Source organism: Coregonus lavaretus, assembly GCF_964263955.1.
Source record: "Coregonus lavaretus genome assembly, chromosome: 10".
In the NCBI taxonomy this organism is placed as follows: Eukaryota; Metazoa; Chordata; class Actinopteri; order Salmoniformes; family Salmonidae; genus Coregonus; species Coregonus lavaretus.
Genome location: NC_139997.1, coordinates 6585577 through 6599668, shown reverse-complemented (window position 1 = coordinate 6599668; position 14092 = coordinate 6585577). Strand labels below are relative to the sequence as shown.

At 43.5% G+C, this 14092-nt stretch overlaps 2 protein-coding genes across 2 annotated transcripts in view; one reads left to right on the top strand and one right to left on the bottom strand.

The window, feature by feature from the left end:
* The first annotated feature begins 486 nt into the window (after nt 1-486).
* On the top strand, nt 487-7787 carry dnajc21 (DnaJ heat shock protein family (Hsp40) member C21). The gene is made up of 12 exons (XM_084169930.1): nt 487-846; nt 1140-1233; nt 1549-1672; nt 2228-2356; nt 3168-3296; nt 3704-3876; nt 4112-4248; nt 4565-4658; nt 4871-5017; nt 5730-5996; nt 6232-6325; nt 6561-7787. Exons 1-12 carry the CDS (start codon nt 750-752, stop codon nt 6720-6722), a joined length of 1647 nt encoding a protein of 548 aa, XP_084026056.1. The 5' UTR covers nt 487-749; the 3' UTR covers nt 6723-7787.
* Nucleotides 7788-8052: 265 nt separating this feature from the next.
* The window catches only part of agxt2 (alanine--glyoxylate aminotransferase 2), a 30460-nt gene continuing 24420 nt past the window's right edge, over nt 8053-14092 (bottom strand). Inside the window, exons 11-14 of the mRNA XM_084169931.1 lie at nt 11724-11812; nt 10948-11097; nt 10029-10127; nt 8053-9245 (exon numbers count right to left, since the gene is read on the bottom strand). Of these exons, the coding sequence (XP_084026057.1) occupies nt 9141-9245; nt 10029-10127; nt 10948-11097; nt 11724-11812 (443 nt within the window). The 3' untranslated portion in view covers nt 8053-9140. The remainder of the gene's footprint in view (nt 9246-10028; nt 10128-10947; nt 11098-11723; nt 11813-14092) is intronic.

Sequence of the window (14092 nt, the reverse complement as noted above, 5' to 3'; positions counted from 1 at the left end):
AGTCCCCAATTCCTAAACGAATTCACTGCAACGCACAGTATTATACAGAGCCATGATCGCATGCAACTCCCTTCCATCTCCAATTACTCAAGCAAACAGCAAAATTACCTTTAAAAAAAGATTAAACATCTCATGGAGTGGTGGGGACTGTGAGGGGACACACAGACACACATCATTTTTGTTGTTGTATTGTTTATATATTGTTGCATTGCGTGACTGGCCTTGTCTATCAGTGTTTTGTTACTGGTCATGTTTTGTATTTTTTGTAGACCCCAGGAAGAATAGCTGCTGCCTCTGCAAAAGCTAATGGGGATCCAAATAAGCACAGCAATTTAAAATGTTAAGAATTGTTGCTGTCACTTTCACACTTCTTTTTTTGGTCATATTCAAAATCAACAGAAAATAAGTTTACCACAGTTTTCTTTAGGACCTTTTTCTTTAAGAAAAGACTGTCCGTTATAAATTACGTCATATTTAAGCGCGTAATCACCGGCAGTGTTGAAGCGTGTCCACGATGTGCGGTGATGTTCAAGCTGCGATACAAGGACAACCTATGCATTTTTAAGTAGAATGAAAATTAAATTTCTTTATAGATCTGTCCACTGTTATTCATATCATTAGGTTACTGCTGTACTTAGTTTTCCTGTTTTGAGGACAGCGAGAGCTGTTAGCTTAGCGTTTTAGTTAGCTAACATTAGCAACAGGCCAAATCGTGTGGATTTCAGCTAGCAGAACCAGCTCAACTCAAAATGAAGTGTCATTACGAGGTATTGGGTGTCAAAAGGGACGCGACTGATGATGATATGAAGAAGGTCTATCGGAAATTAGCCCTGAGATGGCATCCAGGTACAGTAAACGTTGTTGCCGTTTAGTTAGCTAGCTACATTAGCCGGCTAACGGTAGCTGTTAGCTCACTGATCAGAGGCCACGGCCAGTGACACATTGCTAGCTAAACTGTAATCAAATTGATGGTGTGGGAGACTGAAAAGTAGAACAAGATAACTACTGCTAGTGCACTACCACCAGTTAGTTCGCTCTGCTTTTCCACTGGTGTCTTATATGTTCTCTCTTCACCAAAAATATGATGTGTGTACCTTTTTAACAGTATTGTTGTTTGAACATCTTAATTCCATTTCCAGATAAGAACTTGGACAATGCAGATGAGGCAGCTGAGCAGTTCAAACTGATCCAGGCAGCCTATGAAGTCCTGAGCGACCCACAGGAGAGAGCCTGGTGAGAATCATCTTCATCCTCATTATCCAAAGTAATGAAGGTCTTTTGACCGAGATGTTGGTGGGGGATCCATTAAATTGTTTGCAGTGTCCAAGATGACCAGTGTACCAGCTCTTTGTCTTTCCTTGATTCCTTGCATTGTGCCTCCTGTCAAAATGCATTGAAAAAGAAGGTTGAAGGTTCCAGCCCTTGGACCTTCTCCTCCAATGCATTTGAAGGAGGAGAGAGAATGCAAGGAATTGGGGAAACACTCATTTAGGAAGACTCAAGAGCTATAGTAATGCTAATACTGTGCTTCTCAACTCCTGTCTCCAGGTATGATAACCACAGAGAGGCTCTCCTGAAAGGCGGGGTCAGCGGGAAGTATGCTGATGAAAGTGTTGACCTTGTCCAGTTCTTCACTGTCACCTGTTACTCTGGTTACGGGGATGATGAGGAGGTGAGTGTGACAGTCAGGGAGCATCTCTGTCTCCTCTGTCAGTGGGGAGCAACTGCGGCCCCTCATGATTTACTAACTGTAAGTCGCTCTGGATAAGAGCGTCTGCTAAATGACTAAAATGTAATGATTTCACATTTTTGTGGACCCCACCCCCATCAGATGCCGTCCCTGTTAGGTACTACCAGCAGAGGGCAGCAGAGTATTGTTATTTACTACCAGCAGAGGGCAGCAGAGTATTGTTATTTACTACCAGGTAGAGGGCAGCAGAGTATTGTTACTACAAGTAGAGTAGTACTCTGACAAAATAATCCACACTCAGCCTCCAAGGTCACAGCTCAGCACAGTCTCACTTTGTGCATGTAGAAATGTAACAGTACACGTGTATAACGGGGTTTGCTACAGTATAATAATTATTGTTACAGTGTATTGTTTGCTGTGGAGAAAATGGGGATTTATTCACTAAAGGGATTGGATCCTCTATACAGGGCTCCCTTTTTTTTCAATGGGACAACCTGGTAAAATATAAACAAGTTGTTTCCCCTCTCCTTTTCTCAGGGTTTCTACACAGTGTACAGGAACCTGTTTGAGTCCATAACTACAGAAGAGATGGAGCACAGTAAAGAGGAGGAGGAGGAAGAAGAGGAGTTCCCTTCGTTTGGAGACTCTCAGAGTGACTATGACACGGTAACGTCTGCCCTTGTTAAACACATACACAAATACACATACTTAATCTACTTTTGTGATCAGCCCCCGATCAATGCTGATAGTGTTCTGGAGTGAATTGAGCCGTGGGCAGTTACTTGCAGTAACAGTGTCTATCTGCGTAAGGTCAGTTGTGGTCAGTTCTGTAGAGTCTGCTTAAATGGCCAATGTCATTGACAAGCTTAGTATTGCGATTCTCCCTCGGTCGGTCTATGCTTCAGCATGGTTAATGCTTTTTTCCCCTATGCTTCTATTCATGGTTAATATATTACATTCTGTGCTCTCGCTTAATCTCATAATGGTATTTTCTCTGGGTTCTATAGACAGAGTTGATTGCACTTTTGATTTCTGTGAAATAACATTTGTATGGTCGGTCCCTACCATTTGGACATTTTGCACATTGGTTTATATCATGATATAAGTCACAGTGGTCATTGTGTCATGATGATGGATAAATTGATGATTAAATGGATACATCATATAATTCCATAAGGTTTAGCACAGGGGTGGGCAAACTGTTTTTTTCATAGACTCCAGTTCATAAAACACTGTCTGTCTGTGGGTAAACTTTTTGGCTCGAGAGCCGCATTGGGATATCAAAATTAAGCGCAGGGCCGCACAGATTTAAAAAAAAAAGAAACAAATATTTGTATATATAAATCCTTAAAGGACTGTAGTTTTCCCACTGGTTTAGCAGCTCCACACTAAAGCCTATATCCATCTCCTGTACTGTACCTGTCTGCTCCCTGAGATATAATCATTGTCTATACCTCTCTGCTTCCTCCTCCCCCAGGTTCACCTCTTCTACGCCTACTGGCAGAGCTTCTGCACCCGGAAGAAGTTTGCTTGGAAGGAGGACTATGACACGAGGCAGGCCTCCAACCGCTGGGAGAAGAGGGCCATGGAGAAGGAGAACAAGAAGGTACTGTTATGTTATGCTTTTATGGCCTTTAAGCACTTACAGTGAAGCAGTAGCCTTAGAGAGGTGGACCAGCAGCCAGAAGGTTGCTGGGTCAAGCCCTGGGCCGGGGCGACGCAAAAATGGGAATGGAACTGAACTCCCATCTCCTGCCGTTGTGCCCTTGAGCAAGGCTATTGTATTCTAAGTGCATATGTTGTGTTCCTATTCAGCCAGTGCATATGTAGTTCATATGTGTGGTATGAGCCACTGAAGATTGGCAAATCTAACTGAATGTTTTGTTATGCTCACAAATGTTAGGAAGTGAGACCTCGATTAAATATGAGCCGTTTGATAAAGAACCAGCGCCGTTCTTTCAACACAACAGATCTGAAAGGAAATGGATCATAAAGTATTGTTGTTCTTCTAAGGTCAGAGACAAGGCCAGGAAGGAGCGCAGCGAGCTAGTGCGTCAGCTGGTGGCGTTTGTGCGTAAGCGCGACAAGAGGGTGCAGGCCCACAAGAAGCTGGTGGAGGAGCAGAACGCTGAGAAGGCCAAGAAGGTGGACGAGCTACGACGCAAGCAGAAACTGTCCCAGGCCAAGTGAGTTCACATAGAAATATGATATGTCGAACATATGCCTCTTCAAAAAAAAGGAAGCTTTCACATGCCAAGCGAGTGTTGCTGACTACATTGCAGTCGGACTGCGCAGAATCACTGATCTATATACTTGTGTTAAAATAACCACCTATGATGTAAAGAAAGTAGCAAATCTGTGCCTCGCCTTTCCTTAAACTGATCCACTCAGACATGCTACATATAACATTTCCTCTCCCAGACTGGCGGAGGATTACAAGGAGCAGAGCTGGGTAGCCATGTCTGAGATGGAGAAGGAGCTACAGCAGATGGAGGCTCGGTACGGAAAGGAGTTTGGAGACGCGTCATCGAGCGAGGAGGAGGACCAGGGAAGAGGGGGTCAGTACAGAGCAGACCTCTCACGTAGTAACTCCGGTCTCAGACTGAGGAAACGCCAACTCTCTGAGAAGGGCTAGATATTTCTGCATACGGTAGCAGGCATATTATCTTAGTCGACTGTAGCTTCTGCATGAGTAGTACTCTGTGAGTAGTAATGGCAAGAATGGATTGCATTTATAGTTGTTTGCCATGTCACGTTTAACTGGGGGTGCGTTCTTTTACCACCAGATCTCAAAGCGTTTTACATTTGGTTTATGTGTGTTTGTTGTTGTGTATGAGAAGAGCAATCTCAATGTAACACATCTGTTCTCCACAGATGAACAGAAAGATGAGACAGAGGAACTCATGGATGACTATTATGACGACCTGTACTGCCCTGCATGTGACAAATCCTTCAAATCAGACAAAGCGTAAGTAGTGAGGTCGTGTTCATTAGGGGGCACAATGGAAAACGTTGTAAAGCAGTCTGCATTGGAAAGCGAAATGAAAATGTCTTACTGGTCAAATCCAGGTAGTCCCAGTCAGTTTTCTTCCTTTTGGTGCCTAATGAACACAACCCGGTTTACCTGAGGGAGGACTGAGTTCAGTTCATCACTAAAGCGTGTTGTTCTTGTTTGCGCAGAATGAAGAATCACGAGAAGTCAAAGAAACATAGAGAGATGGTGGCGTTACTACGGCAACAACTGGAAGAAGAGGATGACGCCCTCGGTCTGAAGGATGAGCATGAGGAAGAGGAGGATGAAGAACTAGAAGAAGCTCCAAAACAAAAGTAAGTTCATCTAAGATATGGTATTTTCTCCATCCAACATATGAGAAACTACCTGGATGTTGCTGTTGCTATAGGACAATTTGCCATTATAGAATACACTGAGTGTACAAAACATTAGGAACACCTTAATATTGAGTCAATCTAATTAACATAGTAAATAAAATCCCCATCAAAATCTGTCAGTTTAAGTTTGAGACGCAGCCCAAATATCTCTGTCTGCCGACGTTGCCCTTCCGCGTGAAAGGTGGCAGAGCTAGAGCGGTGTTTGTCAGACCATGAGACCCCCCCAGAAATCTGTCTTCTCAAGAAAATGTCTGTAGCGTCCAAACGATGAGGTGTACGAACTATGGAAAGATGACTCTCACGAACACGGTGTTCACAGTTTTGCTCTATGACCCCCACACACGTCATGGGACTCGTCTGAAGTTGATATCGCCGATCTGCCAACTTCTGTCTGTATCTTGCTCTAGGATCCCCACAAGTGACCTTAATAAGGGATCATAGCTTTCACCTGGATTCACCTGGTCAGTCTATGTCATGGGAAGAGCAGGTATTCGTAATGTTTTGTACACTGTGTATGTTTTCCAAATACAAACTGGTATATTAATAATGTTATTTTAACTTCCAGGCTGTCTAAAAAGCAGTGGTAGATTAATAACGTTATTTTAACGTCCAGGCTGTGGTAGAATAATAAAGTTATTTTAACGTCCAGGCTGTCTAAAAGGCAGAAGAAGAAAAAGAGACTACAGAAAAATGGGCGTAGCCCCACAGAGGAGGTAGACAAGGACGCGGCCTCAGAGCCCACCTCCACCCCCACAGACAACAGCCCAGAGAGCCCTCCATCAACACAGACCAGCGGTGAGGCAGAGGACACCCAGCCTGCCGCAGACCCCCGGCAGACAGCTGCGGACAAACCCTGTGAGGACCCAACAGAGGACGGACAGCAGGAGGAAGACCTCACAGCCACAGAACCAAAGAGGTGACCTGACCTGCCCCCATCTTCTATCAAAACTAGGGACAGGATGGAATTTACAGTATTTAGGATAAAGCAATGCATCACTAGCCTGGTCCTAGATCGGTTTGTGCTGTCCTGAGTTGGCAAGACAGCAGAAACCGACCTGGGACCATGCTAGAGCAGTACTGATATAATCATTAGCTACTATACAGGTATATTCATGCATTCTGTCTTGTAACTTTTTTTCTTTCTTCATCAGCTCTGGAAAGACTAAGGGGAAGAGGAGTGAAGGAAAGGACTGCAAAAAGAATGGCCAACCACAGGGAGGAGGAGTGGAGCCAGGAGGAGCAGAGGTTTGTACCGTCCACCTCTACTGGTCCTTAATTGATTAATCAATCCAGGAAGGGTTTGTACTAACCGGAACTGGCTGCCCTTAATTGAAAAGTAGTACAATTATTTAATGACCTTGTTTGAGACTGCTTAAATGCACTTCTCATGGACTTGAGTCAACATTGCCTATCTCTAAAAGTATCCACAGGTGCTTTTGTTGTTCATTAATGAACCATTCCACTGTCTTTTAACTCCCAGAAGGAGCTGAACCTGCGCTGTGTGACCTGTCACTATGAGTTCTCCACCAGGAACAAACTGTTTGACCACCTGAAGACGACGGGACACGCTACAGCTGTATCACACGGCGGCAGTACGCCCGCCACGGGGAAGAGCAAGAACGAGAAGAGGAAGAACAGATGATGGGGGAGAGGGGACATGTGCCAAAGACTAAAACCAGCCTGACTGAAAGAGTCACTGGGCTGTAGAGATGGGGGGGGGGGGGACTGTGTACGGTCTTACTTCATATAATAGGAGGCCACTTATGGCATTGAAGGCCTGGAATTTTTAAAAACGTTAAAGACTGTCTGATTGCTGTTTTTAGGTTTTTTGCATGTTAGAAAACAATCAATGTGTCCAGTCATGGAGGACTGGATGTTGGCTGGTGATCCTGCATAGCCAACTCTTACGGTCGTTGTCAAATGACCATAGGAGATGGTTTTGCAGCACAAACAGATCTGAGACCACCAGGCTAGACTGGATAAAGTGCTTCTGGAGGATCTTTTTGTCTGGCCAGCCTCCACACCCTTATTAACCCTCTGGAGGTCCATCTCAGGGTTGCCCCCTAGAGATAATGTAAGGAAGTGAGCCAAGTCCAACTGGTATCTACTCCACCATTCCAATGCTACCATGGTAGAGGTGCTGCCACTGCACCTGCTCAGAAGTACATGCTGCAGAATTCAGCGTTGTGTCAACAACGTCCATTTTGTGTCGACTGATCCTTTGATGTCTTGCAGCTGTTCTGGTCAGGGACATAAAGCAACTGGACTCCAGTGTCTGGATGTTATTCCTGTTGTGATGCCGCTGCTCACTATATTTATTCAAATAACAATCCGACTCTGTGTTAAAGCTTCCACTTCTTTCTTATAAAAAATATACTGCATAAACACTAAGAAAGGTTTAATTGAATTTGGCAGTAAAGAGCAAGAAGGTCCCGCCCACTTAACTCCCAATTCACAGCTTTATTGACAACGTTTCGATCCTAAACGGATCTTCGTCATTTTTTTTTTTTTACCAGACGAAGATCCGTTTAGGATCTAAACGTTGTCAATAAAGCTGTGAATTGGGAGTTAAGTGGGCGGGGCCTTCTTGCTCTTTACTGGCAGTCTTTATTAGTCCAGCACTTAAGTTAAGGATGTGCGTATGACCACTAACCTTTCATTGAATTTGCTGCTACGTCTGATGAATAAATCTTTCACGTCTATAGTGTTTATGGCTCACTTAAAATCTATTTATGCAGGGTTTCGCAATCTACTTACAATTACTACCAATTACAATTCAAAGAGACTATTTACATGTAAATAAAAGGGGCATGTAATTGGACCATATAAGATGAGAAAAGAGCCAGCGGATATGAACTGTACCACCCCACTCAATGTAAATCATCTAGACCTAAGCAAGTACTTGTCTACCCAAAGTCTCAAGATCTATTGGGCTTTACATGCACTCAAATTGTAAGAGACTGACACACAAGTAAAATACTGGTCGGCTTTATTTCATGTTTTGACCCAGTCTGTCCATGCACCTCACTGGCAGTAGGTGAAGAGGTGTACCATGTATTTATTTGACAAGTTAATATATTCACAATTAACACATCAATAAAACTTTAAAAATATACACATTAAAACCTACAGCAAAATGAGTTCCAGTACAGAGACAAACAGGTGTCAGTAAATCTCCACATTAAAATAAACACTTAGTTTTTCCTTCTCCAGGTTTGCTATAGATTGCCTGGCTGGGCTGATGAGACAGTGGATTGCGCAGTCAGATGGAACAGAGTAAATAGGCATTTTAACGTCATAGATTTAGCCGGTGGTAACTTGTGGAATAGACACTGGCTGGAATGCGGTTTTAACCAATCAGCATTCAGGATTAGACCCACCCGTTGTATAAATTATTACAATCAACTAATTTATGTCTCTCAAAAGCCTAGCTACATGCCAATTTTAACATTATACAACGGGGTGGTTCTAATTCTGAATGCTGATTGGTTAAAACCGCATTCCAGCCGGTGTCTACATTACATTTACATTACATTTTAGTCATTTAGCAGACGCTCTTATCCAGAGCGACTTACAGTTAGCGCATACATTATTTTATCGAACCCACAACCCTGGCGTTGCAAACGCCATGCTCTACCAACTGAGCTACATCCCCATGTAGTCAATTTTAACAGAAGGCATGGTGCAATATCAAACTCTGGTTAAGGCTGTGCTCATATCCAGTGGACTGACACGCCAACGCTAGCCTGGTCCCAGATCTGTTGGTGCTGTAAAACAAACTCCAAATGATCGTGGTCATGCAAGACAAACAGACCTGGGGTCAGGCTACATCAACGCTATCTTCATGTATTATGTATGTAGGACTCTTTGAGTGTTGATGATATTCTGCAACATGTGGGAGAGATGAGGGTCCTCCAGTCCAGAGTCTTTCTTAGTAAATAATCTTACTCACATGGATGGACAGATAGATGGTGATTGAAGTGCCTGTCTCAATTGTCTAAAACCAGTTCCCTCCTCCTCCTTTGATCTATGTGAAAGGAGTGACCAGGTGAAAGCCATCCTAATGATGATCTTCCATGTAGTTGTGTAGGGCCTGGTTAAACACAGCCAAGAAGAAGTCTGCATCGTCCCTGGTGATACACATAGGGGGCTTGATCCGGAACGTCTGTGGGTGAGAGAGAGAGAAACAGGATGTGAGTGGGAAAGAGATAACGGTATGTTCATAGATTGCTAATCTCTGTGGTTTTAGGAAGTCTTTCATAGAGAGACATGCAACAAGTGACACTTCAAAAATCCTCAAGCTGTCAGTGATCTGTGCATTCTTTACCTAAACTGAATATGCAAATGTTCAGAACACTGCACACTATGACCTCAAAGACAGAAAATGGCAAGGCTCCCTTTTGACCTCCCGTGCTACATTCCCAGGGTTTATCAGTAACTTTAACCTGAATGCACTGATCTGATACTTGGTTTGTTACATTGCTCTGGAGGCATGTTGGTTCACGACAGAGCTAAGGCTTACTAGCAGTTTGATCCTGACTGACAGGACAGACCGGGGAATTGTACCTGTCCATACACTCCTCCCTTCCCTTACCTGTCCATACACCCCTCCCCTCCCTTACCTGTCCATACACTCCTCCCTTACCTGTCCATACACTCCTCCCTTCCCTTACCTGTCCATACACTCCTCCCTTCCCTTACCTGTCCATACACTCCTCCCTTCCCATACCTGTCCATACACTCCTCCCTTACCTGTCCATACACTCCTCCCCTCCCTTACCTGTCCATACACTCCTCCCTTCCCTTACCTGTCCATACACTCCTCCCTTCCCTTACCTGTCCATACACTCCTCCCTTCCCATACCTGTCCATACACCCCTCCCCTCCCTTACCTGTCCATACACCCCTCCCTTCCCTTACCTGTCCATACACTCCTCCCTTCCCTTACCTGTCCATACACTCCTCCCTTCCCGATCAGAACACCCATGTCTTTGGTGTCTTCTAAGATCTCGCTCATGGCTGCTGGTGGAAGAGGTTTGCGGCTCGCCTGAGGGGGAGGGAGACGGAGAGACAGCAAGATGGAAGAGAGGGAGGCAGAGGGAGCAACACAGCGAGGGAGACTGGGTGGGTTGGAGGGTTAGGTCAGTGGTTATGTTCAGGTATGCTCTGCATACAGTTATGCAGTACCCTCTACTCATGATTAATAAGTAACTTGAACTGAATTTCTCTGAACTGAACCATGACCCCGTGAGAGGGCGCAGAAACACATTCAAGGCACATGCAATGTGAGTGATAGATCTTTGATAAACAGGATGTTGTATAGACAGACTCCTGTAAAGATATAGTATAAAACAAGAGTAATAATTTTTTTACCAATTATGCTACTAATTTTACTAATCTAATTAAGACAAATTATTAATCCATCTGAGAATAAAGCAGATAATATTATGTAGACAAACACGATTAGGTCTCCCCAATTAGCCATGAACTCATTCATTAAAAATCTTCATTTGCATTGCTCTTACTGTACAATGCAGCAAACCATTTTTCTTGTTGAACTAATGTAACGTGTACAGAAATGGTATCTTTAGTTTTTCATGTTATTCTTGATGTGCATTTGTGATTATTGGACTAGGCCCACTCACATCTTTCACCATAGGGTGGACTAGACCCACTCACCTTATCTTTCACCATAGGGTGGACTAGGCCCACTCACCTTATCTTTCACCATAGGGTGGACTAGGCCCACTCAGCTTATCTTTCACCATATCAGCTTATCTTTCACCATAGGGTGGACTAGGCCCACTCAGCTTATCTTTCACCATATCAGCTTATCTTTCACCATAGGGTGGACTAGGCCCACTCACCTTATCTTTCACCATCTCCACTCCGATCTGCAGTCCTTTCCCTCTGACATCCCCAATGATCTCATACTTGTCCCTCATCTTGGCCAGCTCTGTCAGCAGATAGGTCCCCACGTCATGGCTGATCTGCTGCGTGCCGTCCTCCTCCATGGTCTGGTCGTGAAATACAATTATAGTAAGCAACTCTATTTCTACGGTGTGCAACATGGAACATTTAGTAACATTAACAACACATGGAGTATTAGCAATAATAATGGTGCCGTGCAATTTATAGTCATTCTATTTCTATGGTGTGCAACATGAAGGAACATGGTGCATTAGCCATGCAATAAAATGTTTTAAAATGTGTGCTTCTGTGACATGCAAATTCTAAAGCTGAAATCTACTTTTATGGTACTCTAATCTACTCTTAAATATAGAAAACAAATTTAGTGCAAATTCTAATAATAAGCATTCGGTATAAAGTAAATGGAAACGCAGAAGAAAATGCATTATACACAGTAGCTCAGCACAGATTTGTTGAATGTGTTTTAATGCTCATCATAGATGGTAGTTTAGTTCAGTGTTTCTCAACTCCGGTCCTGAAGTACCACCAACAGTGCACATTTTTATTGTAACCCCGGACTAGCACACCTGATTCAATTAGCCAAGTAATCTTCAAGCCCTCTGAGTTGAATCAGGTGTGTTTGTCCGGGGCTACAACCCAAATGTGTGCTGTCGGGGCTACTGGAGGACTGGAGTTGAGAAACACTGGTTTAGTCGGATGTGTTTCTGCTTACATCCAGAACAGATGAGGCGATGGCACAAGCCACAGGATTACCACCGAACGTGTTGAAGTGAACGCCCTTGCCAAATGAAGCGGCGATCTCTGGAAAACAAGTCACAAACAGAGCTGAGTGGGACATCTCACTTCACACCTCATCATTCCAGGGGAAACCTCCTTCCATAGAAGGATTCGAGAGAGAGTCATAGGAGGCTGGTTGGAGGAACTATAGGAGGATGGGCCCATTGTAATGGCTGGAATGGAATTAATTGAATGGAGTCAAACGTGGTTTCCATCTGTTTGATGTATTTGATACCTATTGATAACTATGTATTTGATACCTACACTACCGTTCAACAGTTTGGGGTCACTTAGAAATGTCCTTGTTTTCGAAAGAAAAGCAAATTTTTTGTCCATTAAAATAACATCAAATTGATCAGAAATACAGTGTAGACATTGTTAATGTTGTAAATGGCTATTGTAGCTGGAAACGGCTGATTTTTAATGGAATATCTACATAGGCGTACAGAGGCCCATTATCAGCAACCATCAGTCCTGTGTTCCAATGGCACATTGTGTTTGCTAATCCACGTTTATCATTTTGAAAGGCTAATTGATCATTAGAAAACCCTTTTGCAATTATGTTAGCACATCTGAAAACTGTTGTGCTGATTAAAGAAGCAATAAAACTGGTCTTCTTGAGACTAGTTGAGTATCTGGAGCATCAGCAATTGTGGGTTCGATTACAGGATCAAAATGGCCAGAAACAAAGAACTTTCTTCTGAAACTCATCAGTCTATTCTTGTTCTGAGAAATGAAGGCAAGAAATTGCCAAGAAACTGAAGATCTCGTACAACGCTGTGTACTATTCCCTTCACAGAACAGCGCAAACTGTCTCTAACCAGAATATAAAGAGGAGTGGGAGGCCCCAGTGCACAACTGAGCAAGATGACAAATACATTAGTGTCTAGTTTGAGAAACAGATGCTTCACAGGTCCTCAACTGGCAGCTTCATTAAATAGTACCCGCAAAACACCAGTCTCAACGTCAACAGTGAAGAGGCGACTCCGGGATGCTGACCTTCTAGGCAGAGTTGCAAAGAAAAAGCCATATCTCAGACTGGCCAATAAAAATAAAATATTAAGATGGGCAGTCTGAGATATGGCTTTTTCTTTGCAACTCTGCCTAGAAGGTCAGCATCCCGGAGTCGCCTATTCACTGTTGACGTTGAGACTGGTGTTAGAACCAAAAAAAGTACAAATTGCTTTTCTTTCGAAAACAAGGACATTTCTAAGTGACCCCAAACTTTTGAACGGTAGTGTGTATTTTAACATTAAGCTCGACATTAAATGACTTCACCGATCAGTGCGGATAGAGCAGCTTTCTGTGGAGTGGTTAAGCAATTTAATCTGTAAAGGAAAGTCATGAAGAGCAAATTGTATTTTGCGTAATAGCATTGGTTTAATCATGATGAAAGAAAACCACACACTGTGCTGCCAGTCACAATGTAGGGCGCGAGATGCAACTGACATTTTGAGGGTGAGGATGGAGGAAGCTTGCCTTTTAAGCGCTGGGCATCTCGTTATGACATGCAGTATCTGAATTAGGCCCACAGAATTATACCTACGGAGGAGTGGCTTCTATGGAGGATCTTTGAATGAGTTGGTTTAACGTTGGGCCAGAGCAAACATTCGCTAGCTAGCTAACAAGCTTGTGTGTGCAGAGCAGCACAAAAATTCAAAACACCTCTTACCTTTTTGTAGTTAATAAATCCAATGTGAAACGTGATAACTACTCACTGAGTGCATAAAACATTAAGGAAACCTTCCTAATATTGAGTTGCACCCCTTTTGCCCTCAGAACAGCCTCAATTAATCGGGGCATGGACTCTACAAGGTGTCGAATGCGTTCCACAGGGATGCTGGCCCATGTTGACTAATGTTTCCCACAGTTTTGTCAAGTTGACTGGATATTTTTTGGGTGGTGGACCATTCTTTATACACATGGGAAACTGTTTAGCGTGAAAAACCCAGCAACGTTGCAGTTCTTGACACAAACCGGTGTGCCTGGCATCTACTATCATACCCAGTTCAAAGGCACTTAAATATTTTGTCTTGCCCATTCACCCTCTGAATGGCACACACAAATAATCCATGTCTCAATTGTCTCAAGGCTTAAAAATCCTTCTTTAACCTGTCTCCTCCCCTTCATCTACACTGATTTGAAGTGGATTTAAAAACTGTCACGACTTCCGCCGAGGCTGCCTCCCCTCCTTGTTCGGGCAGGTTTCGGCGTTCGTCGTCACCGGCTTACTAGCTACTGCCGATCCATTTATCATCACTCCATTTGTTTTGTCTTATTTATCACACACACCTGGTCCTTATC

Bases quoted from the DNA above. Each gene is read 5' to 3' on its own strand.
- dnajc21 (XM_084169930.1), top strand. From the start codon at position 750: ATGAAGTGTCATTACGAGGTATTGGGTGTCAAAAGGGACGCGACTGAT. The intron at 1,234-1,548 runs GTGAGAATCATC...TCCTGTCTCCAG, and splicing joins GACCCACAGGAGAGAGCCTG to GTATGATAACCACAGAGAGG. The intron at 6,326-6,560 runs GTTTGTACCGTC...TTTAACTCCCAG, and splicing joins TGGAGCCAGGAGGAGCAGAG to AAGGAGCTGAACCTGCGCTG.